Here is a 27,889-nt window from a genome sequence, read left to right on the forward strand (position 1 = left end):
TTTCCATTTAGCTTCCGGTAATGGTCGTTTTCATGTCGAGACAAGAATTTCATTAATTATTTAATGAATTAATGCATAATTAAGAAAAAGATGCCGCCATACTGAAGTGTCCAGTATTTGCAAACCCTTCTGACATTTTGTATTATTCTTTTTACCACAGAAACCTTATAAACTAAATAAAAAACTCGAGAAATTTTGTTGACCCCAAAACATGGCGGGTGTGTTATTTGAGGACATATTTGATGTGAAAGACATCGATCCTGATGGGAAGAAATTCGACAGAGGTAAGCAGTTTTTTTCCGTTTGTTCCTTATAGGTTGTTACAGCAATTTATGTGACAGTTGCTAGTGTAACTTTGGTGCGATAGCAGATCGTAATCTCCAAAAACTTGGCCGAAATGCTGATGAAAATCTTGACTTTGACAATTGTGACAAAGGAAATGCATTACGTTGTTTTAATAATTAATATTATAAGCTTTGTTTCATCTTGTTCCTGTCTTTCTATTCAAGGTAAATTGGTTGCCAATTACTCCCATATATCCTATTGATTATTGATCTTAATCTGTACACGTCTATAACGGACTTTACCGGTCTTTTGCCTCAGGTTCAAACATGTTGTCCAGAACTCAAAATCTGATTGGCCAAATTGGTGTAGCTTGCACATAACTAACCATGGTAGGTAAGGGTACTCTGTCATTCAGTGGACAGATTTGGGATCGAGCAGACACACCCTTGTCTTGCAGTAACATCTTTGCAGACTTCCAGGGTTGTGCAGTTTTAACTATGCCTTATAATAGACAGAAAGTTCAAGATTTAAACTGGATGTTGGCATTAGCTGAGCTTATGGACAATGCATAGACAGGTTAGAATGATTCATCTTTTAATTTTTAGGAGTTTCTTCATGCTGGTAGATCTTAAAAGATGCAATGAAGCGTTTCAGGCCAGTTCAGATATTTGAAAGAGGCTTGATTAATGTGTTTGCATAACTTTGATAATGCTTATGAGTATTTGATAGATTTGTCATGACTGTTGGCTTAATGGCAATTATTTAATAGCTAGCGGTTTACTTTATCACGGTGTCGAAACTTTACCAATATCTTGTTTCATGTGAGATTTATTGTACTTTGATCAGGTTTCAACATGTAGATTTTCAGAAATTTATGCATGCATGTATTATATTTGTGAAATTTAATTAGTTTTGCTTTTAAGAGCAGATGAAATTGTACATTTGAAATCAGAGCATTTAAGTTTAACATTACCATAGTATCAGAATGTAGAATTTATTAATTATGTAGTAGAGTAGATTTCTTGAGTAAATTTGCTGATCAAGTTGTGTCATGCATGTAGGTTGCTAGGAATAACATAGACAAACTTGCTCCTTATCAAGATCAGTGCTTTCATAGTAATTGAGAATAAAAGAGTTACATGCAACAATGATTTAGAATGACATGGCTTTGTCTGAAAGCAACTCTTAGCATATTAGGGGGTTATATTTGAGAAAGATCTTAGATCAATGTACTGATATCATACTTTGAGTAGGTATTGTGCATTTGAAAGCATTTCAATAATTCTCATGATCATTTTTGGAATAGTTCCAATTGTATTGTTCTAAAGGTATTGTTTGTCAGGGATTATCTGACATTTCATTATTGAAGATAAAACCTTACATTACCCTTTAATTACTTAGTATATTTAGGAATGTTTTTAAACATTATCTTTATTGTAATACCTTCATTGTTTTCTTAAAAGTTAGAATAAAAGAGTACAGGTATTTTTGAAGCCAGTTTATATATAGAACAAAAGAAAATTATTTGGGTCTACATGACAGGACAGAGTAAAGGCCGAAAATTGCACACTCAGCTGAAATAGTTTGAAAGATGTCTACCAAACATGTCAGTTGATTAGGAGAGACTAAGACTTATTAGAATTTATTTTCATTGAACTTGTACAGTATTACACACAGAAAAACTGTTATTGATAATTGATAGAAATTATTTTAGAAAACAGTCATGTTTTTCCAGACTTCTTTGAATTATTTATTTATTAGTGACTTAAACTGGATGAAATATAGCACATGTATGCCTTCAGAACTCTGTGAACTACTGTACTACTACATGGAATATAGTGCATGGATGAAAATTGAACGCTGATGCACCTTTAAGTGAGACTATAAAGTTTTAAATCCTAATAAGAATTTAAGGGGCATTTATCTATAATTTCTTTTTAAGGTACATGGAAGTTAAACTACTTAATCTGAACATGTGCTATAAAGTTTGTTGTACTCCAACTCGAATTCTCTTCTTGATGAATGTATATGAAGGCATAATGATGAAGGCAACAAGGGGATAACTTAAGAGATTTTATTTAAATAAGAACAATTTTGAAATACATTTGGAACTCCTTTATCTGAAGTCTGATATTTAAATAGACAGTGCAAGACCAACTTCCCTGTTACAAAAAATCTATTCAAGCGAAGTATAAAAGCAGTAATAATGGAACGTTTTAGTTTTCAAACAAAAAATCGTTCATATACAGGTTATAAAGTGAGAAGATTTGCTACAAGGTAATTTATATCTTGTGTATATATATGAGGCAGGTTATCAGTAAAGTTGTATTGACATGATTCGACTTGATTATACATGATGTGCATTCCAGGTTTGATAGTGTCAAGTTGTAGGTGTTTTATCTATCAGGCAAATTTCATCTGATAATCAGAAAATTCAGGTATGAAATATTAAGTTTTGAAATTTTGACATAGATTTGACAGGTTTTTGTTTGCCTTGCCTGGTTCCCCCAAAACAAGTTATTTGCTACATGGAAATACTATATTTAATTTATCTTTTCACTTTTATAGTAATGGTTTTGAGTAGAAATATCATTTGAAAGGATATGTTTGTACTTTCCGCTTCCTTTTCTGCTTTTTGTTGAAGATGGTGGGTTGTCTTCCTAAAGTGAGAGATACAAAACTTTTGTTACATACAAGCCCTAGAGTAAAAAATTTAAACTTTAATGTTATTTCGAAAGAGAAATAATTTTTCTTTTATATATACACCATTTCCGTTTTTGTCAATATTAATTACAAACTAAGGAACTGAACCGTAACTACGGTAGGTACAGTTCTTATTCGAACTGAATTTGTATAAAATCTATACCTTCAACAAATCTATAGATTTGTACATAACTGAACTTGATAGCTCTTGATTTATTGATCTACAATTCCCTGTAATTTCTCATTGGAAAATTTCTGCCACATGCACGTACATGTAGCAAGGTATACGTTCCAGTGTGTGATCTAAAAGTGTTTGTTTGTCCTCTTCAAACATTTTTATTATCCCTTTAATAATTTAAGCCTATTACAAAGTATGGTCAGGATACGTTAAAACATGTTACATTTCACAAATTCAATACACACAAGATTTCAATGGTGAAGTAAAAGCTATTTATTTTAATGGCTTTACAAAGGAATGATATTTACAGATAGCTTATAGGAAGAATTGTCCTGCAGAGAAATCGGAACATATTAACCAATGTTTGCTTAAAAGAACTAATTTATCACTTGGTATTTAATGTAAGTTTATTGTGTACTTAACATAAGAAAAAAAGAAGATTCTACGAAAATGTACATGACTGTTCTTGTATACTAGGGAAGAATGATACTATAGTATTTTGGCCTGATTACTAGGATTTTAAAATAGAATGTACGTCAATGAACTTTCAAGTGTTATTTTTGTATTCTCTAGGCAGGAGACACTGATCTCTTATTTGATATATACTTTTTCTTATCATGTAAGTGTATGAAATATTAGGCTAAAACTGTAAAGTTGTTTTAAGAGTAATCGTCATACCAAATTGATTAAAATGGTATCAGTAGATCCATTGCTTGAGCTTAGCATTAAAAGTGAAACTGGCTTCTTTTCTGTTATATCCTCATGCTGAAAGTGATAAATATAAATTAATGAACTTGTTAAGGACACACCTATTTAAAAAATAAATTAGTATAAACTTAACGAAATGAATGTCCATGCTGGAGGTGCTACTTATAAATGCAAGGGTATCATTAAGAGTTGATGGGGAAGGAGGGGTTTCCCCTTGGTAGAGTGGTATGAAGCCACAGCGAATTTTCTTGTAGCAAGAACAGTTCTAAATGGGAAGACCCCCACCCCCAGTCCCCTCTTCTACTTTTCAACTTCCACACTTCATAAGTTTTTAAATGAAACCCTTGTTTTTGCCAGGATGACCAGAGTTTGGAACAATATTTAAAAAAGAAATCCTACTAAGGAAGTTTGCAGTTGTAAGAAACATTTATTTGCCATTTGTTATTCCCCCGCCAAAGGCGAAGGGGATATTAGAAATGCTCTCCGTGCGTGCGTGCGTCCGTCCGCAACGATCTTTGTCCGGAGCATAACTCCAAAAGTACTGGAGGGATTTTCTTCAAACTTCATACACTGATAGAACACATTGGGAGGAAGTGCAGTGTGCAAGAACAATAACTCTACCTTGCCTATTTTTTGAGTTATTCCCCTTTATCTTATTTTCTTAAAAAAATTTGTCCGGAGCATAACTCCAAAAGTACTGGAGGGATTTTCTTCAGACTTCATACACTGGTAGAACACATTGGGAGGAAGTGCAGTGTGCAAGAACAATAACTCTGCCTTGCCTATTTTTTGAGTTATTCCCCTTTATCTTATTTTCTTAAAAAATTTTGTCCGGAGCATAACTCCAAAAGTACTGGAGGGATTTCCTTCAAACTTCATACACTGATAGAACACATTGGGAGGAAGTGCAGTGTGCAAGAACAATAACTCTACCTTGCCTATTTTTTGAGTTATTCCCCTTTATCATATTTTCTTAAAAAAAATTGTCCGGAGCATTTCTTCTTCATACATAGAGGGATTTTGATATAACTTGGCACAAATGGTCACCACCACGAGACAGAATGTCATGCGCAAGATCCAGGTCCCTAGGTCTAAGGTCAAGGTCACACTTAGAGGCCAAAGGTCAGATACAAGAATGACATTGTCCGAAGCATTTCTTCTTCATGCATGGAGGGATTTTGATGTAACTTGGCACAATTATACACCATCATGAGACGAAGTGTCATGCGCAGTTCCCTTCTTTAGAATTACCACCCTTTGTTGTTACTTTAAATAGCTTTTATTGTAACTTTTTCATTACTAGTCGTACGGAAAAATCGAGACCACTTTTCTGTAGTACAACATGCATGCTACATCCAATTTTGAGGTGTATTTTGACCAATCTCTACCTGGTAAAGATTTTTTTGTGGACTTTTTTTTTAAAGATTAACTTCCCTTAGTTGTTACAATAAATAACTTGTATTGTAACATTTTTATAATTGACCATAGGGAAAAAACAAGACCACTTTTCTGTGGTACAACATGGATGTTACTTTCCAATTTTATGTGTATTTTAAGATATCTCTACCTGGTAAGGAGTTTTTTGTGGAATTAGAAAAACAAAAGACTTACAATGATTACCAAACAACCACAAAATTAAAATTCCATTTGCAAATACAGCTGCTAGAGTAAAGAAATTTGCTGTGACGGGCATATATTGTGACATTCTGGCACTCGTGTTCCCTGTTAGCTTTCCATTCCTTCTTTTTACAGTAGCCATATAGAAAAACATCATAGCTATACTGTTCATGATAAGTAATAAAATTTAGCAGTAAACCACCTCACCATGCACTGACTTATTCTTTCTTCCACATCTTTAAAACCCCTGATGCGGACCACAACTAAATGGTTCTTCAAAGCTTTCCCCAAAATTAATACTTTCAAACTTGCCAGGAACTTTAGCCTTCAGTTATAATATGCCCGGCGGGGGGATTGGCCATGTCTAACATGGCTCTTGTAAGAATCAGTTTGTGCAGCTAGCGTAGGGCGAAGTTAAGTCTTTACTAAGTAGCAGTTGTCTCCGTGCAGGCTTTGATTGGCGTAAACTGTCATGTCTTCTGTCGGAACATATTTTCTTGCATTTGGTCAGAAGGTTAGATGTTCAACATTGCTGTAGGTTTTACATCTTGTGGAATAGAGTGGTCAACGACTTGACAAGGAGGTTAAGTAGTGATGTAGTGTAAGGTCGCTCCAGATTTCTCCCTGTTAACAGGGTGTGTTGAATAGAGTAAATGATTTTGTCTGACACAACAAATTTGTCCTCTGTAAAGACGACTTGTCCACTGGTGTTCGTTGCAAGGGTCAGTGCATTTGTGGTCAAAATTAAAACAAATTTGTCAGACTATATTGAAAATTGTATATTAATGGTATGTTTAGAGATTGATACAAGTTTGATTAAAAATCTAGAAAGTGGTTGTCAATAAATTCACTCTTGTAGTCTGTAAAATATGTAGAAACGTCCTCACAAAGTGTTAACCACACAATAGAAATATGGTAAAGAAATTTGTTGTTAATTCATCTGACAAATTTTTCTTAATTTACAAAGTTTTGATGGAGGCATGTCCCTTTAATAGAGGGCAAACATGAGTTTTCTAGGAGACGCATGTATTACGTTCCTGTTGTAATAGGAAGTAATATTAACCAGAGGTTTTTGGAAAGTTTTAGTATTTAACAAGTAGTTAATCACAGGCAATGTTTGATGCAAGATATATATTATATACATTTATACAGTTAATATCCTGATTTCAAGGGTATATTTTAGTCCATGACGACACATATGATTGTGATAAATTCGCATGACTAAGCATATTTTACTGTATAGAGGCAAGTTTCCATGTTAATTTAAATTTCGGGTGAAATGTACCAAATAGGGATACATTTTTCTATAGTGAATGAATTGTTTTATTTCAGTGTCAAGATTGTTTTGCGAAAGCGAGTCATTCAAAATGGACCTCATCCTTGATGTTAACACACAGCTCTATCCCATGGACCTTGGTAAGTTGAATGAAGTGTGACATTTGAAATTACATGTACTAACAAGTACCATTGATTGAGTTGTAATTGGTTAATTAGTAGTATATTAAACATTTGATAGGTACCGTAGTTATCTTGTTTAAAAGAGCTGTCTCACAAAGTTTGCTCCTAACTCCTTAGCAAAGCAAGAAAATACTACTGGAAAACAAGAAAAAAATGTGTTACGAGTTTGAAAAAAGCAGTGCTCCAAAAAGAAGTCAGTTTTCATGTTTGGTATGCTTTGCTTTAGAAAGGTTTGTAAACTTCAGCGCCTTGTTAATGAAGTAAGAATGGTATAATTATTTACTTTCTGCCTTCTGTAAGTATCATACCGAGGGCAGATTGCCACTTGATAATACCACATGATAACAATCAATTATGAGAGAATTCTGTTTATGAAATGGCTTGCATATGTGCAGTTTGTGATACTGCTTGCCTATGTGAGGGTCCTCAAAAACTTTCCTTTCAGATCTTGATAGATATTTTATCTAAAATTTAATATTGATGGTATCATTACTTGAATTTAACAAAGTCTTTGCGACTGTTTAGATAATGCTACTTAAGTCCTTGATAAGGATTTTTCTGCAAACGTAAACAAAAATAATGGCCATGAAATTTTGGAATGTTAGAAAGCTCAAGACTACAAGAGTTACATGTATATCTTTTTATCTGATTTTTTTTTGGAAATGAGCTAAAGCACAAAAACATATGGTTGAAGGTAATGTTTGTTGTAAGCCAATTTATGCCGGGAATGTTGGAATACAGCTGTAATTATGTGTAAATGACACTGCCTTCTTTCCCAGTGAGCCAGAATATGTTCTCATTATAAATAGAAACTTGTGTAGATAGGAAAAAGTAGGTATTACCAACCTAATGCATCGGTGGTGAACTTCTATCATCTTGGGTTGAGGGTTGGCGAGCAAGTTCACAATGACACCGTCAACCTTATTAAAAAATCTGTCAATTTTTCTAAGAATTTGTCCAACAGGTAGTTCCTTGTAATTTTAACCATAATAACGGTGGTTTTGCCTGAAACATGTAAAACATGGCCTAAATTTTACAAATGTGTGTGTAGTTGCTATGGCTACTCTTCAAACAAAAAGAGTAACATTCTGTTTTAGTAAATTTTGATAACATAATTTCTATTATTGTTAGCTATTTAAGTATTTCTTTACATTCTTCTGAACAAATAAAGCACACGGTTATTTGAAAAACCTGCTGTTATTCGAATTTATCAGTTTCATCTTCGGTATTTTTCCACTCCAGTAAATCTTTATATGTATCAAATTTAACATAATTACGTCAAAATGTATTGAAACATGTTTCTACAAAAGTGTTCAAATTTATTTGGGTATTTGACATTCAGTTTACTAGATACATTTTTAAATAAAAGGAATGTTTAACATTCTATCTATACAGTTTTGTGAATAAGAAACAATTTTTGTAACAGACCTTTTATTGTTAGTATACCCCACCTGTGCGAAAATTAACTTTGCTAGTTAAGTTTGCAGTTGAGTCACAAGTGTCGGGCAAGCTGTGTCATGTTTATACCTGTTCTATATAACAACCATATATCTTTACATACTTAATCTTGCTAAAGCTTGTGTACATGTATGGGCATAAAACATTTATAAAGGTTTAAGATTCGCACTGGAAAGGTTTTTATTGTTTTATAAACTCTTGCTTTGCAAACAAAATGTAAGAATTACTGTATTTATTGGATAAAGATAAGGATGAAAATGAAGATGTCATTATTGGATAATATTCTATTACCTGAGTAAGTTTTCAAAAAAAAATATTTTGGTTTTCTTAAATTTTGTCATTTCCTCAGCTGGACTTCCAATTTTACAAAAATAGTTCTCATGAAAAACTTGAATGCATTGTTAATATATTAAAAGAAAACTTGTTATGTACTTAACAAGTGACAGTTTTCCTTTCAAGTGTTTGGATGTGCGATTTAAGCATGGCTAGCTATACTTTCAAATATTTGTTTGTACTCTTTAACCATGGCTCTGGTATGGGTTTTTTTAACTCATGGAGCTCAAAATGGTCACATTTAAGGTAAGGAATATAAAATGGAGATTTTATTTATATATTTTTAGCGGACAAATTCCGTATGGTGATCGCTACCACACTGAATGAAGATGGAACACCAGCCGATAGTGAGTACAACCCGACTGACACGGGCCCATCTCGTGCGGACAGCTTCGAGTATGTGATGTACGGTAAAGTGTACCGACTGGAAGGCGACGAAATATCCTCTGACTCTTCAAGATTGTAAGTATTCGCATATGGTTTAAGCACTTGTGTGTCATACATTTGAATCTAAGGGATCAAAAATTGTAAGTTCAGGTCAGACATGAATACCAGTACATTATTCTTCCAAAGTATTAAACAGTTCTAGCTCTACTGGTATGACATACCTCTATAAAGGAGTATTCCGCGGAGCATGTAAAATATTTTATTTTAGAGTTTTTATTAAAATCTTCTTTTTTTTCCTGCATGACAGATACTGTTTTCATGAGATTTATACACAAGTCGAAGATTTTCTCCATCTTTCTGAAGTCAGTTAGGAAGATAAGAGAACACAAAATGAAACACTATCAAAATTTCTTATCGACATTCCATCAAGGGCAATTTTGACATGTGTTGGAAAATGATTTTCTCCGAAATGTAAGGTGATTATATTCCTACAAAGGTGCACTTTTTTTTATCTCCTTCCTGCAGCTGGTTAAATAATTTGTACACATGTAACACTTATTTTCGTTGCACTTTAGAGAGCTGGGTCCTGATTTGACTATATTATAATACCCTGTAGGGTAATTTTTAGCTCACCTGAGCACAAAGTGCTCAAAGGTGAGCTTTAGTGATCACCCTGTGTCCGGCGTCCGTCGTCGTCCGGCGTCCGTCCGTCCGTCCGTCCGTCCGTCGTCAACAATTTGACTGTTAACACTCTAGAGGTCACATTTTTGACCCAATCTTAATGAAACTTGGTCAGAATGTTACCCTCAATAAAATCTTGGACGAGTTCGATATTGGGTCATCTGGGATCAAAAACTAGGTCATCAGGTCAAATCAAAGGAAAAGCTTGTTAACACTCTAGAGGTCACATTTTTGGCCCAATCTTAATGAAACTTGGTCAGAATGTTACCCTCAATAAAATCTTGGACGAGTTCGATATTGGATCATCTGGGATCAAAAACTAGGTCATCAGGTCAGATCAAAGGAAAAGCTTGTTAACACTCTAGAGGTCACATTTTTGGCCCAATCTTAATGAAACTTGGTCAGAATGTTACCCTCAATAAAATCTTGGACGAGTTCGATATTGGGTCATCTGGGGTCAAAAACTAGGTCATAAGGTCAAATCAAAGGAAAAGCTTGTTAACACTCTAGAGGTCACAATTTTGGCCCAATCTTAATGAAACTTGGTCAGGATGTTACCCTCAATAAAATTTTGGACAAGTTGGATATTGGGTCATCTGGGGTCAAAAACTAGGTCACCAGGTCAAATCAAAGGAAAAGCTTGTTAACACTCTAGAGGTCACATTTTGGCCCAGTCTTAATGAAACTTGGTCAGAATGTTACCCTTAATAAAATCTTGGACGAGTTCGATATTTGGTTATCTGGGTTCATAAACTAGGTCACCAGGTCAAATCAAAGGAAAAGCTTGTTAACACTGTAGAAGCCGCATTTATGACTGTATCTTCATGAAACTTGGTCAGATTGTTAATATTGATGATCTTAAAGTCCAGTTTGAATCTGGGTCGTGTAGGATAAAAAACTAGGTCACCAAGCCAAATCAAATGAAAAGCTAGTTTACACTGTAGAGGCCACATTTATGACCATATCTTAATGAAACTTGGTCAAAATGTTAATCTTGATGATCTATAGCTCAATTTCAAATCTGGGTTAGGTGGGGTCAAAAACTAGGTCACTAGGTCATATCAAAGGAAAAGCTTGTTAACACTCTAGAGGCCACATTTATGACTATATCTTCATGAAACTTAGTCAGAATGTTAAACTTGATGATCTTTAGGACAAATTTGAATCTGCGTCATGTCGGGTCAAAAACTAGGTCACCAGGTCAAATCAAAGGAAAAGCTAATTAACACTGTAGAGGCCACATTTATGACCATATCTTAATGAAACTTGGTCAGAATGTTAATCTTGATGATCTTTAGGTCAAGTTTAAATCTGGGTCAGATGGAGTCAAAAACTAGGTCACTAGGTCATATCAAAGGAAAAGCTTGTTAACACTCTAGAGGCCACATTTATGACTGTATCTTCATGAAACTTAGTCAGAATGTTAAACTTGATGGTCTTTAGGTCAAGTTCGAATCTGGGTCATGTCGGGTCAAAAACTAGGTCACGGGGGTCAAATAAAGGAATAGCTAGTTAACACTTTAGAGGCCACATTTATGACCATATCTTAATGAAACTTGGTCAGAATGTTAATCTTGATGATCTATAGGTCAAGTTTAAATCTGGGTCAGGTGTGTTAAAAAACTAGGTCACTAGGTCAAATCAAAGGAAAAGCTTGTTAACACTCTAGAGGCCACATTTATGACTGTATCTTCTTGAAACTTAATCAGAATGTTAATCTTGGTGATCTTTAGGTCAAGTTTAAATCTGGGTCATGTGGGGGCAAAAACTAGGTCACCTGGTCAAATCAAAGGAAAAGCTAGTTAACACTTTAGAGGCTACATTTATGACCATATCTTAATGAAACTTGGTCAGAATGTTGATCTTGATGATCTTTAGGTCAATAGGTCAGGTGAGCGATACAGGGCCTTCATGGCCCTCTTGTTGAGTGATTTTCTTGGTGTGGGGTTGCGTGATGGGTTAAAGTCTGTTATATGGATCATTTCATCTCTTCATGTTCAGAAGTGAAGACATGTTATGAGTTCAGAAGAGCACACTTGAGAAATATCATTTTTCATAGAGTACAGAAATAAGTCAGTTAATCAATTACATAATTTATAAATGTTCCTTCAGATTTCATTCACACTGAAAATATGTGTTGACAAAACAAACTACAGGTCTTAGCAACTTTCTCAAGTATATTCTTGATAGGGATTACATATTCCAACTGTCAGTGAATCATCCAGAAATTTTTCAGGAACCAAAAAAAAAAGTAGATCTAGGGGTGAGGTATTAACTGTGAGTGTATAGTAGATACAGGTAGACATGCATGGAAATTTCGCAGTGATGCTGTAGAGCATATAACATACACATTCACTGTGTCTTTGTTCCGGTCTGGATGTAATTATTAGCAGAAGAAGGGATATTGAAGGTATAACACTAATTGGTGTGGAGATTATACATGTACGAGTTTATTCTGGTAAAAATTTTCTGCATTTCTGTTACGAAAAAAAAAAATACCAACTTTAAAAAGTTTACTTAGTAGGGAAATGTTCAGTTTGTTAATATTAGCATTACACATTGTTTAGGCAGTTTAAAAATGCAGAAAATAAATAATTGAAATAAAATAGAGTTTTAGCTTTCAAAGCATTCACTGACTATATTGATATAAATTAACTTAAATTGAAGTGTTATTTTTTGCTGATAAATTTTAAGTTTAAATTCAAGTTCAAAATAAAATACCAAATATCTGTAATATTGTAAGCTAAACAGATTTTATACAAAACAACAAAATGTAGGGATTTTATATAAAACAACAAGCTAAAACTGCACATGCTTATTGGATACATTTCAAAGACAAAAAAAAAAAAAAAGTAGAAAAGAATTTGTAAATAATCGCAAGCAGGTTTTTACAGGTAGATATTTCGCTTTTTCTGTGGACATGCTGTGGTTTCTGTTCATTATAGAAACAGGTTTGGATGTTTTTGGCTAGAGGTGAATGACTTACGGGCAAAAACGCTTTTCAGTGGATAAGTTTTAAATATGACATCTGGAGTTAATTGTTTCTTGTTGAAGTGAGTATATCAGTGATAATGACAGTGTTGCATCAGGGAAATTCAGTTGAAATGGTAGTTTTTAAATTTAATGTTTGTTTGTTGGGTTCTGCAGAATGATGTTTAGCAATTTGTCAGAACAATCGTTTTATTGGGTAGCTTGTTTTTGTTGTGGTTCTGTAGGTACTGTGTAGGCTAGACCTCATTGATAAGGTATCATTTCTGTGTGTTAGAGTTCTGTATAATGTTTATCTACAAGTGTCAGCACTGGCTGCCAGTCTGCATACCTAGACGAGTTCCCTTGCCAGTTTGTGGTTTTTAGATATGCTAAAATAGCAAGCTTTCCTGTGAAAATAAGAGTTTTCATACTTGTTCTTGTTGGTAAAAAAAAATATGAGATACAAAAAATTGTCCAAGAAGCTTTTTTTTTTTGCAAGTGGCAGTCTCCGAGAAAAGGTCATTTTCTTTTGCAAGTCTTGAGACCAGTCTCCAAGAGTCGTTCACTTCATTTGCAAGTCTGGGGACCAGTCTCCAAGGAGAGATCAGTTTCATTTGCAAGTCTGGGGACCAGTCTCCAAGAAGAGTTCACTTCATTTGCAAGTCTGGGGACCAGTCTCCAAGAAGAGTTCACTTCATTTGCAAGTCTGGGGACCAGTCTCTCCAAGAGTAGTTCACTTCATTTGCAAGTCTGGGGACCAGACTCCAAGAGTAGTTCATTTCATTTGCAAGTCTGGGGACCAGTCTCCAAGAAGAATTCGCTTCGTTTGCAAGTCTGAAGAACAAGTTCACTGGATTGGTTCACTTTTATTTGCAATTCTTTAGAAGCTGTCTCCATCAGTACCAACTCGAGAATACTAGACTCCAGGAGGACTTCATTTACAAACCTGGTGTACCAGTCTGTGTTCTTCAAGAAATTCTCTTGTAAGTCTAGGGTACCATTCTGTGTTTACATTGTTTCTATGTGAACACAGCTGGTGGTATCTTTTACTTCAAGAGACTAGCAGCATTTTTGTAAGCACAGCGTTGAGAACATTACTTCAGGAGCCTAGCAGCACTGAAACAAGCAGTGTTGAGAACAGAATTACTTCAGAAATCTTAGCAGCATTGTAAAGAGCACATCATTACTACAGGAGTCTAGCAGCATTGACACAAGTACAGCATTGAGAACAACATTACTTTAAGAGCCTACCAGGATTGACACAAGCACATCATTGAGAACAACATTACTTCAGGAGCCTAGTGGCAGTGACACAGGCACGGGGTTGAAAACAATATTACTTTTAGATTTTAGAATGTAGCAGCATTGAAACAAGAAGTATTGAGAACAAAATTACTTTGAGAGTCTAGCAGCATTGAAACAAACACGGCATTGAGAATGAAATTACTTCAGGAGCTTGCTACACTGGCTCAAGCACATCATCGAGAACAACATTATTTCAGGAGCCTAATAGCATTGAAAACAAGTATAACATTGATAACATTACTTCAAAAGCCTGGCAACATTGACACACGCACAGCATTGAGAATAACATTACTTTGAGAGTCTAGCAGCATTGAAACATGCACAACATTTCAAGAATAAAATTACTTCAAGAGCCTAGCCTAGCCTCATTGGCACAAACAGCATTACCTCGGGAGCCTAGCAGCATTGACTCAAGTACACATTGAGAACAACATTACTTCATGAGCCTAGTAGCATTCGCATAAGGCAGTAGTAGGGTGTTGGGCAGTCTTGTTTAGCTTTCAGCCAGCGAAATTGTGTATAAGTGTCAAGTGTTTGTGGTGTAAAATGTACTTTCAGTAATAGAAAAATGTTAAAACTAGGTAGAAATCGGGAGATTGTGGGATGGTTCGATTAGTGAAGGTTGCATCAATTGACTGCAGACTTGTCTTTGGTCCTTTGTCTCCTGTTTCTGAGCCGAGTTGAGAAGTTGTCAGTTACTTGCTGAGAACAAGTTAATACAGCCATGGAGTGCCGAAACAATGGTCAGTTTAAGCAACCATCATGATTAAATGAGCCACACCCTGAGAAAACCAACATAGTGCATTTGCGACCAGCATGGATCCAGACCAGCCTGCACATCCGCGCAGTCTTGTCAGGGTCCATGCTGTTCACTAATGGTTTCTCTAGTTGCAATAGGCTTTGAAAGCGACCAGCATGGATCCTGATCAGACTGCATGGATGCGCAGGCTGGTCTGGATCCATGCTGGTCACAAACGCACTATGTTGGTTTTCTCATGGCGCGGCTCATATAAAGAAAAAAAAAATGGAAAAAAAATGCATTTAACCCAACAAAGCAATTAAAGGAAGTTTCGATTTGTCATTTTTTACCAAATTTGATATTTATTTGTACAGATATTTTTTAATGCACAGAGTGCCCTTAAAGTTTCAAGTGACTTTGGGTATTTTATGATATAAATGATTCACCGAGATAACCCTCATTATTCAAGAGGGCGGCAAGTTTTAGTTTCATGTCCTGCATTTAAGGAAAACATTTTGGCATTCTCAGTGTGGTCAGTTCGAGGAAGTTTGAGTGAAGTTTGAAGTATGTGTTTAGTCTTAATTCTTGCAAAAAACATTGTTTAAACTTTATTTTTACCTTTTTACAGGAAGGCTATGATGCAATCTCCTTCAAAAAATTGCACATTCATGTTAAAATTTGAAATTTAACTTTTTACAGGAAGGCAATTTCATGCCAATATTCTGGGGGAAAAATTGTCCAGATAACATTTAAAGTATACATTAATTTAATTTACCTGGGTTGTGAACAAGTCTTTAAGTGTTTTTGATTCATCTAAATTTTACTTCCTAGAAAATGTAATACTAAATATCCCATTTGGGCCCCAACTGGGTTTGAACTTGGGACTTCTGGGTTGAGCAGTCAGTGCTTTATCCTGTAGGGCATTTCTCGGCTTCATTTTGCATTCTAAGCACGACATGTTGGTCTTAGTTTTGCAGTGGTTAAATGTAATACCTACTACCTACAGTAGATTAAATCGCTATATATATTTTACCGCAGACTTTGAACATGCAGTAGCATGCTTCACAGACAAGACAGAGAGAGTCTTTCTGAAAATAACGTTATCTGTTGATAACCTTGTCATGAACAACTCTCATCAGGGAGTCAAAATACCTTTGTTAATGATAGCAGTGAAAAACTCCACGCCAGGAGTGTGAACTCTTCACAGCTTCTGTATATTACTGATCTCAGCCTGTGTAGGATTCTACTCACCGAAAAAGTTTCTATTAGTTGACTGTCATACAATTTTTCATAAAGCCCCTTCTGCTCTCCCAGCTTAGGTATTTGAACTAGAAAAGGAAGGAACAAAAAGCAGTGATGGAAATTATATTGGTATACAGAAAGTTCATTAAATCTGAAGAAGATTATTACATTGAAATACTTCCGAGTTTTTGTAAAAACGGGTTAATATTTTCTTAAAAGTTTATTTTCTACCCTTTCCACCTACAAATACTATCTTAAAATATTGCTTATCAGATACGATAGGAATTTAACGCACAAGTTTATTTTATTTGCGTAATTCCTACTTCAGATCATAACTCGGTCTAGAGAATGAATACACTTAACATATGATTTCGTCAGCAGTATAACTGATATAAAGAAATCAGTCATGTGAGGTTGACGATATGATATGCAATATTTACATATACATACATATATATATATACCTAATCTTTTAATGGGTCAGGGAGTGGGCAGGGTTCGACTGTTGGTATTTTATCAGCTGATAAAAAAAACGTGAGCTTTTTTTTTCTTATGACTTTGATCTAATTTTAGAAAGAATAAAATATGCATTTTTGTGTTTATAAATTTGTTGTTTTTATAAAAAAAAAAAGTCTCAGGTTTTTTTTTACCGACAAACTTGAACAAATTCTTATCTCGCACTACATAGTAAACTTAATATATTACAACAGAGGAGCTGATTTTGACTTATTTCGGTATTTAATCGTTAAAACATAGTAGGAACTGTATATTCAGTACATAAAGACATATTTTAAGTGACTCGTCGTTAAACGACAATCACAGGAAAGTGTCCTTAGTATTGTGCGGTTCAATGTTAAATTACTTCACAAAGTTGGTGTTTGCTTAAGAGTTATTGAATAGCAATAGGTACATGTAGTTGGCAAGTTTGGTTTAATCGTTATTGGGACTTGGGCCAAAATCTACAAACATGTTGAAGCAAGTAAGTATGCAGATATCAGCTATTTTTATGTCATTGCAAGGTTGATGTGTTTTTTTTTTCTGAACACATTTTGCCAACAGGTAGACGTAGAAGAGAGAATAGAGAGAACAAAAATGTAATATAGGTGTAGTTATCTCGGTGCAGGTAATGTTTGTTTCAGTTTGAAGTGTTATTTTCGTTGGGTAATTATGTAATGTTGTCTCTTGGGTCATTATGGCAAAGTAATTACATACAAAAAATGCTAGACATCTTGGTATTTCACTGGCTTTTGGGTAAATTGTGGTTAATATTTCACTGGCTTTTTGGTTAAATTGTCAGGTTGGTTGGCAAACAGAAGGAAAAAGTTGCGCCTCACCGGGTTTTGTCTTAGACTCTGCTTGTCTATGTTTCTCGTATTTGACTAAGCATATTATCTAAATTCAGGTATAGGAATCATTATTTTTTGTAACTTTTGATAGATTTCCAAAAAACCTGTTTCATACATAGCGACAAACACACAACACTCAAGAGTTCATGCAAATGCATATATGAAAACGAAAATCCCAAAATTGAAGTGAAATTATGTTGTACTAAATAATGACAAAGGGAAATGTAATAGCACTTCAGTAGTCCAACATTGAAACATGTTGAGACTCATTTCAAAGGTAACAATTGGACAAATCAATGGGTAAGACCTACTGTATGGCATGTCAGGGAACAAAGTAAACCAACCGTTATTGGAATATTGATCGGTATTTCTGCTAGGCAGGGAATTAGGTGGGCTTATTCCATGAAAAAGTGAAGATAAAATAGACATGACTAAGCTTATGGCATTGCTCTGCCAAGGGAAACTATTTCACTCTTGTCAAAAAAAAATCACAATTTTCAATATGTAGAAAATTGCTGTTTGATATTATGCTATTGAAAATATTTCTCCATTGAATTGTAATTATACAAACGTTTCATTGCATGTTCGAACAAGAAATACACCATTATTGTTCAAAACTATTTCTTTTGAAATCTTAAATGGAAGATCAGTTTTGAACATTCTTTTGATAAAACGTGATAGTATTATTTCATAGGCCAATACTGTTTTAATAAATGTGTATGGTCACAGAAAAAATGTAAAAATTATGCCTTTCCTTACTAAGCTTAGCCACATTTGAGAGGTATGTTCCCCAGTGATTTGTGTAGGAATGTAGGAATGATAATAGATGGGGAAACTTTACAGTAAACTAACTGAAAGTTAAGGATTAGCTTACAACAATATTATACTGATTAGATTCCATATTCCTTTTGCTTCAGTTAAAATCTTCAAAGAATCTTCGATATCATATTGCAGGTTACAGTGAATTGTAATTTAATGTTAAATATTCGCTTTGATTTACATTACAAGTACTCATATGTTTGATGAACCTTGTAAGCGGGAAGGGCAGATTACTTTTTCACTAAAAATGTGAAGAACCAGTCATGTTGGGAAGATAGGTAATACAATATCCACCCATTAAGATCTAAATACAAAATATGTACATGTTGTGAAATGACATTGATATAAATTCATGTATTTTCTGTTACTTAATTCAGAAGAAACTACCTCTTTCTATTTGTTCCCTTTTATGGCCTCATACATAATTTATAATTATGATAATCTTGAAAAAAAAATTAGGATAGTAAATTCGGTTTATCAGATAAGTATTTTCCTGGTATACCAGTACATGTATATAGAATTTAAAACTAGAACAGTTTTTGTTTGATAATTGAGTTATCTTTAAAATTGGATATCATGATTTAAATAAAGCCAAATCATTGGTATCAGTTGCCAAAAACGCCTACGTCAGAATATACAAAAGACTATAAATATTGTATTTCTGATAAAGTTTGATTGCCATTTTCTGAAAATTATGATTTACGCATTCGTATTTGATAATATAGAAGTATTCAGGTGACCAGGAGGGAACTTTGAAAACAAGATAAGTTTTGAGATATTTTTTTATACAGCATGTTTCAGTATTAAATTATAGTAATTAATACACTTGTATATTTAATCGTGATTTGTAAAAGGACCTGGTTGTGGTCGGAGAAACATGATGAAAAGAGTTAATATCATATGCCTCACTGGGTGTACATTAAAATAGTTTCTTAACGATATTTTGTATTAACTATTTCATTTAACAGGATGTAAAGTTTAGAGTTTAAAGAATTTTTTTCATAAGGAAGTTATGTGGTTGACAGATGTGTAGTTGGTAAGATATTTTATAATATAACTTTTTTTCCAGCTTTTTCAGGGATAGTTACTATTTAATGTTAGTAATGCCTTTCAGTTTAGGACTAAATTCTGATTTACATATTTGTCTCTGATCTAGCTTTTTTTGGAAAAGTAGCTTAGAAGAAAGTCTTGATTTTTAAGGTACTGCAAAGAAAATTAGTAAGTAAATTATAATACCACATACAAATAGCGATAACTTCATTTACCAAGAAAACGTTACTGGCATTGGCCAGTCTTCCTTGCCGATCTCAGTTTGATATTACGACAATTTTTTCTTTTTTTGAATTGTAACTTCGTTTTACTTGCCAGATTTTGCAGTAGTAGAAAAAAGCTACATATTGTAGTTTTCAGAAAAAAAAATTGCAGTACTTTATAGAAACTCTTCAGAAAAAGGAGGTACTTGAATATAGAATGGCAGCATGTGTCTATGCATTAGTTATATGCCGCTAGTTGATAGCTTTCATATATATATATATATACTGTGTGTTTAGTTTTAACTTCATGTTCTGTGTAACTGCTATTTCTTCTTTAAAGTAATCCTGTAATTATTTAATTAGTCTAAGACAAAACTAGTGTGATCATTAGCATATCCTGACTGGCATTTTCAAATTTGTTTAGAGTAGAATTTTTATTTTAAAAAGAACTAGATTTTGCAATTAAGTTACGTCATTAGCAAAATATTAACCATTTTCTGTACTGTCAGTACAATGTACAACACACTATTTTTGTCCTGAAATTTGTGAAATGCATGTATTTTTAAGTTTTGCTACTTATATGAGCCGTGCCATGAGAAAACCAACATAGTGCGTTTGCGACCAGCATGGATCCAGACCAGCCTGCTCATCTGCGCAGTCTGATCAGGATCCATGCTGTTCCCTTTCAAAGCCTATTGCAGTTAGAGAAACCATTAGCGAACAGCATGGATATTGAGGCTAGTCTGGATCCATGCTGGTCACAAACGCACTATGTTGGTTTTCTCATGGTGTGGCTCATATGCTTTCTGTATAACCTTTGTTGGTGTTGGGTGTTAATATAATCATCTCCAAACTGTATATACTAGTGACTGTGGGAATTCTTGCTTTTAAGCATTTGGCTCGATGGGATGTATATTTTATGGTGGGATATTTTTAGTTGCCATCCCTCTAATTGGAAAGCAGGTTGTTATGCTAACTGTTTTGGACTAATTGACTGTAAACATTACCTTAGGTGGCTGCTTTTTGTGCATTTGGTATGAAACACTTAAAATATGGTTCTTTTAACACATCATGTGAACAGCAAGGAACTTGGCCTTCATGGCTGAGTGGTTTAGGTTACTGAATTTTGATCTATCGCTCCTCACCACTGTGGGTTCGAAACCTTGCTTTAGGGTGTAGAATTCTTTCATATGAGGGAATTGACCAGCTGGCTTACATAATGCTGATGGTTCTACCCAGGTGCCTGCACTTCCTCCACTATCAAAAGCATTATCTATAACAGTGGCTGTGTGACATGCAACTCAAACCAAACTAAAGTCATTTTACCACTAGTATATACAGTTTTAAGTTGACTAAAAAGGTGCTTGCTATATTGTAATAATATGTAAATGTGTTTTCTAATTTGTAACCCAGTAAGACTTTAACATCCGAAACAGATTTTGTTTTTGCAAAAACTTAGAAGCCATTATTTCCTCCCCTTGCAAAAGATCAGAATTCAGTATAATATACTTAAATGTTTCAATTTTTTTTAACAAAAAAAGGCATTGTTCAAATGCACAATGAGTTTGGATAATATTACTAATTTTGTAAGGTTGTTTTTCCTATCATTTTAATCTTTTGACAAGCTTCCAAATTTTAATTAATGCTTTGATTTAAACTACCTCTACCTGTATATACTGTTAGAAAAACTTTGTGCATGTTCTATTTAGTTGTTTGTTTTATTATTCTATGAAACAATTGAATCATTATCTGTCTTGCTCCTTATATCTGATGGCTTTTAAGCATGTTAAAAGATAATTTATAAATTTGTGGAGGTTTTCGGTCGCCATTTTTTTTGTCTTTTTGAATTTTGGATTACTTGGCAGATAGTTTGTATTGTACTTCTTGTCTGAATGAATTGGAATAAACATATCAGATTTTGGACGGAAGCTACATATTTATGATTTGGTAAATATACACTATTCATCTATATTAAAAGATCAAAATATCTTGTGTGTATGTAAAGAATGGCATGCCACCAAATCGTTGCAAGGGGTAGTAATTTCATCGTTTTGAACAACAAAAAGACATAATTTAGATAGGGTTTGCTAGTTTGCATTTATTTCTTTGAAAATCATTGTAGAGTTTGATAACAGTGCTAGTTCATTTTGTTTCTGTTTGTCATAACTTTGGAGTTTTTATTTTAAAAAAAGTCACAGCTTCTTTTGAAAATGGTTGTTTCATCCAGAATTAGCAGAATAACTGAATATTATGATTAGTTCTGTAGAAATGTAAAATATTTATTGTAAAAACATTACTTTAAATGGAGGTTTGATAATATTTTAGTGTTTCAGCTTCTCGTCTAGAGGAAATGAGAAAAAACAGGAACTTTATACGGATGAAGCGACTGAAAACAAGAGCTAATAAATGTTGTGCCTCCTGTAGCTTACTCCTCTATTGGGATCCGTGCCAGAGATGCATTTGCATTGCATGCTTAGTTGTAAATGCATAATCTGGTATGTGATTTCATAGAGTTCTAACATCCTTGTAGTGCTGTAGCTTTAACCTTGACCTCTAACCCACAGCCTCATTGTGACATTTCCTACTGCATGATGGGATAACCCAGAGCCTCATTGTGAAAAGTCCCATTGCATGTTGGGATAATCAACAGCCTCATTGTGAAATTCCTAATGCATGATGGATCATTTTAACAGTCTTGTAGTGCTAAAAGCTTTCTGCATGTGGTTGCTTACTTTATTTTATAATCAACTTTGATATTGTATATACGTTAGCTTTTTCTTTATTTTGTTGTATAGTGCAGGTATTGTCAGTGTCTTACTTTGATTTCCCAGAAAAGAAGCATATTTCTTTAAAAAAAAGATTTGGCAAGAAATAACACCTTGTGGTATTCCCGAATTCCATTGTGAATTTGTCCCGCAGAGACACTGACAATTTGCCAGCATTGTAGAACTCTACTAAACATAATATACTATTCTAGTTTTATTATATTGTACCAGAAGCAATGCCAGTTTTTGTTTGCTTTTTCGTTTGTATATTTCATTGTTTCTTTTTTACTTGTTTGCTGTATTTTTAGCTGTTATCTCTGTAAAACCATTCAAAAGATCTGTTAGGTAAATATTTTATGTGCAATCATATCGACATCGTTTGTATGAATTCTTTCAACATTCAAACAATACAGTATTTACTGAAAGGCATTACTACAATAGAAGTAGATTTGTTACAGTCAGTCATACACTGCAGTTTCAGGTTACAGTTTTAAGTGTTATTGTACATTAATATGAAGATAATGTGTGCTTAGTGGTGTTAAGTAAGTTGACATGGCTTATGAATTGAACCACTTGTATATACAAAAAGGTATTATTGTAACTATAGTCTTTGAAAATAGTACATTTTGAAGTTACTATTGATCACAAGCCAAATGTTGCAACAGATAAAAAAGTTTCTGAAAACTTCATTTTACTGGTGTTCTTTTACTGAATGTTAGTAATTTTCTTGAAGTACCAGTATAGTTAAAGGAGAACAAACTTTGACTAGAAAGAAATAATAGATACTGCTTATAACAAATAAAGTCATGTCAGCTTAACACATAACCCTTTCAGCCAGTCAGTTTTGAGGTTTTGTAGCTGGAACCAGAGAAACACTGCAGTGCTGAAGGGGTTACAGTTGTGATTAAATATTGTTGTTAGATGTTATAACCTATGAACTACTGTATGTCACTTGTATCATGCATTCATTATGTCATTCATTCCTTCCATCCATCTACCTACACAGAAACCTGCTTATGGCTCGCAACTCTTGCACGTTCATCAAGAAAAAAAAATGCATTGAAAACGAAAAAAAAGAAAAATTCCAAAAGTTATATTTAGACGCCTGAAGCTGATTGGTTACTATGGTGATGTTTTATGGCAGTGTGGTTAGCTGGTTGTCAAGGGAGTTGCACAACCACTTTCTACACTCCAGAAAAACGCGCCAGTATTTCGGCTGTTCTGCGATACACTTTCAAGATAAGAGAAAGAACTTTGGAAAGAGATTGCTGTGCTTCGTACTGAAGTCGATGCTGTTAACATCTTATCTAGAAGACTGAAAATCAGATGTGAATTAAAATACTTCTTTGAATATATGATATTTTATTCTTAAAAATGAAAAAAGTCTTTACTTAGAATGTTATATTCTTTACGTTAAGCTCTTTTAAGATATAACTTTCGTACAATTCTCCTATCTCTCATGGTTCATTCTTGCTTTAAGTTAAATCTATCTCTACGTCTAACATTCAGTAATGAAAAGCTGTAAAGAGTGGATGTATGGAATAAATGAATGCATTTTACAGTACTATGTTTTGTATTGTCCAACGTTTAATACTTTGTCATTTTGGCTTTACTTAGAGTAGTGTCAAGTGTATACCCCTTGACAACGTTGTTTGCATGTGTTTGTATTTCCTTACCGCCACATTAGAGAAAATTTTTCCTCATTTTACTTAATACATGAAAATGATTTAGCTGTAAGTATTAACCTTCCCAAGTAAAGAGTCGCCTCGATGGACACAGAATGTGTGAATGCAAGACCATGTGAAACGCCAGTGGCAGTTACTGTGATTTTGCATTCGTCACAAATAGCCCAAGTCCTGTTGCATTCGTTTGACCATACATCTTTTTTTCACAGCTGTGGTAAAACTTAGAGAGAAAGAAAACCTTTTCTTGTACATCTCCTGAAAAAATGCTGTCTTTATTTGATGTATAATTGAAGAAAAAAGGCATCAATTTTATAAATATTGAAGATCTTTCAGTATAATTACCAGACTTCTGAAAAGTTTTATTATTGTTTAATTCCTTTAAGATTTGTCCTTTTTTGAGTGAATGGATTTTGCACAAAGAAAGTTTTTAAAATATGTAAGAAAATGAAAGTTTTTGGACAAAATGGAATGGATCTAGGAGGATTTTGGATATGTACGGAGAAATAACAAGGACACAGTTAAAACATGAACCAGGAACACACCGTAAAAGGGACTGTCATAGGTATTTGGAAGTCTTGAACATGACCGTAAAGGGGACTGTCATAGGTATTTGGAAGTCTTGAACATGGATCAATTTGGAACACATTTTTATGGATGGATTTTGGACATGTTGTCGTCGATGGATTTGGAACCTATATACACTGACGAGATATGAAAACGCAACACACATGCCTGAATCTATTTTTAGTACAAAAAGCACCACCTTGAAATTTTCAATGTATACACATCTTGATACTCTATACCCATTGTGTTAATTTTATGGTCTGTTATGATGATTAAATTTGAACACAATGGGTATAGAGTATCGAGATGTGTATGTGTTGAACATTTCAAGGTGGTGCTTTTCGTAATAAAAAATACATTCAGGCATATGTTTGTTGCGTTTCCATATCTCGTCAGTGTACATTGGTGGAGTTGGAAAAAATTTACTTGCATGGATTTGTAACATGTTTTCATGGAAAGTCTAGATTTTGAGTACCCGTGTACATGCTCATTGGTATATTTGAATACCATTTACATGGATAAAGTTTGATCACATTTACATGGAATGATTTGCAACACTTTACATGGATGGATTTGGAACACATTTACATGGATGGATTTGGAAAACATATGTCTGCCAGAATGGATGGAGAAAACATTTACATGGATGGATTTTGAACATATTTACATGGATGGATTTAGAAAATGCTTACATGGATGGATTTGGAAATTAATTAGAGGGCTTTTAGATGGTACAGAATTGTTTAAGATTAGTTATTACATAGTATGTCAACAGACATGAAAGGAAGTCATTAAGAAGGAAGGATTTAGAAAGAAGCACTATCACAGACTTTGGAAGGAAAGCCATGCAAAGTTGTTGAGCCAGTTCATTTAGTGTTGTCATTTATTGTTCCAGATCATCTCATAGTTCATTCTGCTTTCTTGTTTAACCAAATAGTTATGTATTTAATTTAGTGTTGTTGTTTTTGTTGTTTGTATAATTATGTTGTTATTAGTTAAGTGATTTATATACAAGGAAATAGTGCTGATGTTGGCTGTCATTGTTATTTAAGGGAAAAAATGCTAAATGATGCAACAGGACTTTTTTGTATAAGTAGATTACCATTCAGAAATTCTTTTTTTTTTTTTCAGATACAGGAAATTTATTAAAGCAAGGTGGTTGGAACAGTTTTTTGTCCGCTAAGTGTGTTTTTCCCACAAGCATAAATAACAGAATGTAAACACTTCATATGAAGAAGGTGCATTTTATACATGTGTTATTTTTCTGTATATTTTCAGAGCAGCCTATGTGTCATACGGTGGTTTGTTGATGAGATTGCAAGGCGATGCCAACAACTTGCACGGGTTTGAGGTCGACTCGCATGTGTACCTGCTGATGAAGAAATTAGCGTTCTGATTGGTTTTTATGTACACATGAAGAATAACTGAATGTTTAGTTCATGAAGAATGACTGGTTGTTTTGTACATGAAGAATAACTTGTCGTTTTGTACATAAAGAAAGACTGAATATTGAAATGAATGTCTGATTTATGATTATATCATTTATGATTGGTCGTTGTAAGTTGTTAGGTGAAAGTGAATGTTAGTAAAACTGAATTGTAAGACTGAAAGTGTAAATGCAAAGACTGAATGAAGGATGTTTAAAGCGAATTCACTGCCATTGTTAATTCCTTTCTGTTGAAAAAAGGAGTAGCATTTAGCTTTTTTTTTTCTCTAAACAATTTTGTTTCAGGCCCTTAATTTGTTAAATAAAAACAATTATTAAAAAAAAAATAATTTAAAATCTGGAAGAAAGGTTTGGGGTGATATGCCGGGAAATATATATGTAAGTTTTGCTTGTTTGCTTAAATTGAGGTTTGTCTGTTTATAAGTTTCTCTCAGGTAATCTTTGAAACTTGTTTTGTTTTTTAAGTGTAATATTGCAAGAATGTTTGAAATATGTCTCAGTGCTATCCAGAGCAAGGTGACTTGCAGGTGACGTATCGCGTACTTTGTATTTTATGTTTTAAGGTAGTTGATCCGTAATGACATTTGGCAGTTATACGTGTTTTCCGTATACGATTTCGACATTCTCCAGTTTTTACAAAGAGTTTTATGCCTATGCATTCAACTACATGTACGTACAGAGGCTGCCGCATTATATAACGGGAGTACGTATTAATCAAACAGAAATTGCCGAGAGCGGTTATGGGTCCACTACCTTAACGGATATGAAATGGGAGAGCATTTCCTACAGAAAAAAAAATCAAAGCATTTAAATCCTACTTTTTTTTTATTTGCTTTTGACTATTAATGATATTTGGTGCACTAAATTTAAGAAAACAACAGTAACATTTAGTTGAAACAAAAAACTTATTTTACGGCTTTTTTTTGGTGAGATTTCAAAAATAAGAGATTTTTTTATGCAAGAAGTGCTACTATTACTGCCATAGCTTGAAAATGTTTTGTTATATTGTTTAATGAAGAATGAAAGTAGAAAGCATTTATTTGTTATGAATGAGGAAATCATGTCGTACAACTTTGTGAGATTGAAATTTTTGAGACTGTAAATTGAAAGTGGGGAATAATGCTACATCACTGCCAATGATGTTTTGTTGTCTATGGTAATGGGATGGGGTTAGAAGTCAGAAGATTTTGATAAGTTATCTGCTTATTTGTATTCTTCTGTGCAGTCTGCCATTTTATGTCTCAAAGAAAACATGATATGTTGATTCTCAAAGAGGTAGTTTGTTTGAGAAATTTTTTATGGTCGACATTGATTGTGATGATATTAGAAAAAGCAGAGATTTCGACCTCAATATCATCATGTTTTCATTGTGACATTCAGGCTTGGCTGTTAATTGATGCGGACATTTAATTGCATGACTATAAATGGACATTGTACATATGTTTTTGCATAAAAGTTATTGTATTGTTTTATGATGCATATTGAAATTTGCTGTGCTACAGTTTGTTCAGGGAACTTTTTGATTTGATTGACTTTTTACCATTTTTCTCCATTTTTTTGTCATCATTCATTTTTCTTTCTGAAAATGTCAGATATTGGATCTTCTGAACAAACTGTAGATCCTGTTTTTATGTTCTTTAGTGTTAAAAATGGGAATTATTTCATCAACATTACTTGACAAGATTCAAAATCTTGATTTTATCATTTCAAAAGTCATCGTCATTTACCGCAAAACCAAAGTCTCCTTGTACAAGGAGATGTTTTCCTGTCATAGATTATCTATGAACGAGAGGAGGTTTTGGGCTTGTTTAATCATCAAAAGATTGATGGACAAGTACTGGTTATTTCCAGTTGTTATATTTTGAAGAAAAAAAATAGAAAAAATAAAAATATGGAAGACAGATTTTGAAATTTTGTTATGATATATACCCTGTTACAAAGTATAA

The 27,889-nt window shown here is 33.8% G+C and overlaps 1 protein-coding gene across 1 annotated transcript; it reads left to right on the top strand.

Moving 5' to 3' along the window:
• LOC123559369 (DNA-directed RNA polymerases I, II, and III subunit RPABC3-like) lies at window positions 1–27,846 on the top strand. The gene is made up of 4 exons (XM_045351101.2): window positions 1–284; window positions 6,824–6,907; window positions 9,028–9,202; window positions 25,775–27,846. The coding sequence occupies exons 1-4, from the start codon at window positions 212–214 to the stop codon at window positions 25,890–25,892; spliced, it is 450 nt and encodes a 149-aa protein (XP_045207036.2). The 5' UTR covers window positions 1–211; the 3' UTR covers window positions 25,893–27,846.
• The last annotated feature ends 43 nt before the right edge of the window (window positions 27,847–27,889 follow it).

This window comes from Mercenaria mercenaria, chromosome 10 (genome assembly GCF_021730395.1).
Source record: "Mercenaria mercenaria strain notata chromosome 10, MADL_Memer_1, whole genome shotgun sequence".
Lineage (NCBI taxonomy): Eukaryota > Metazoa > Mollusca > Bivalvia > Venerida > Veneridae > Mercenaria > Mercenaria mercenaria.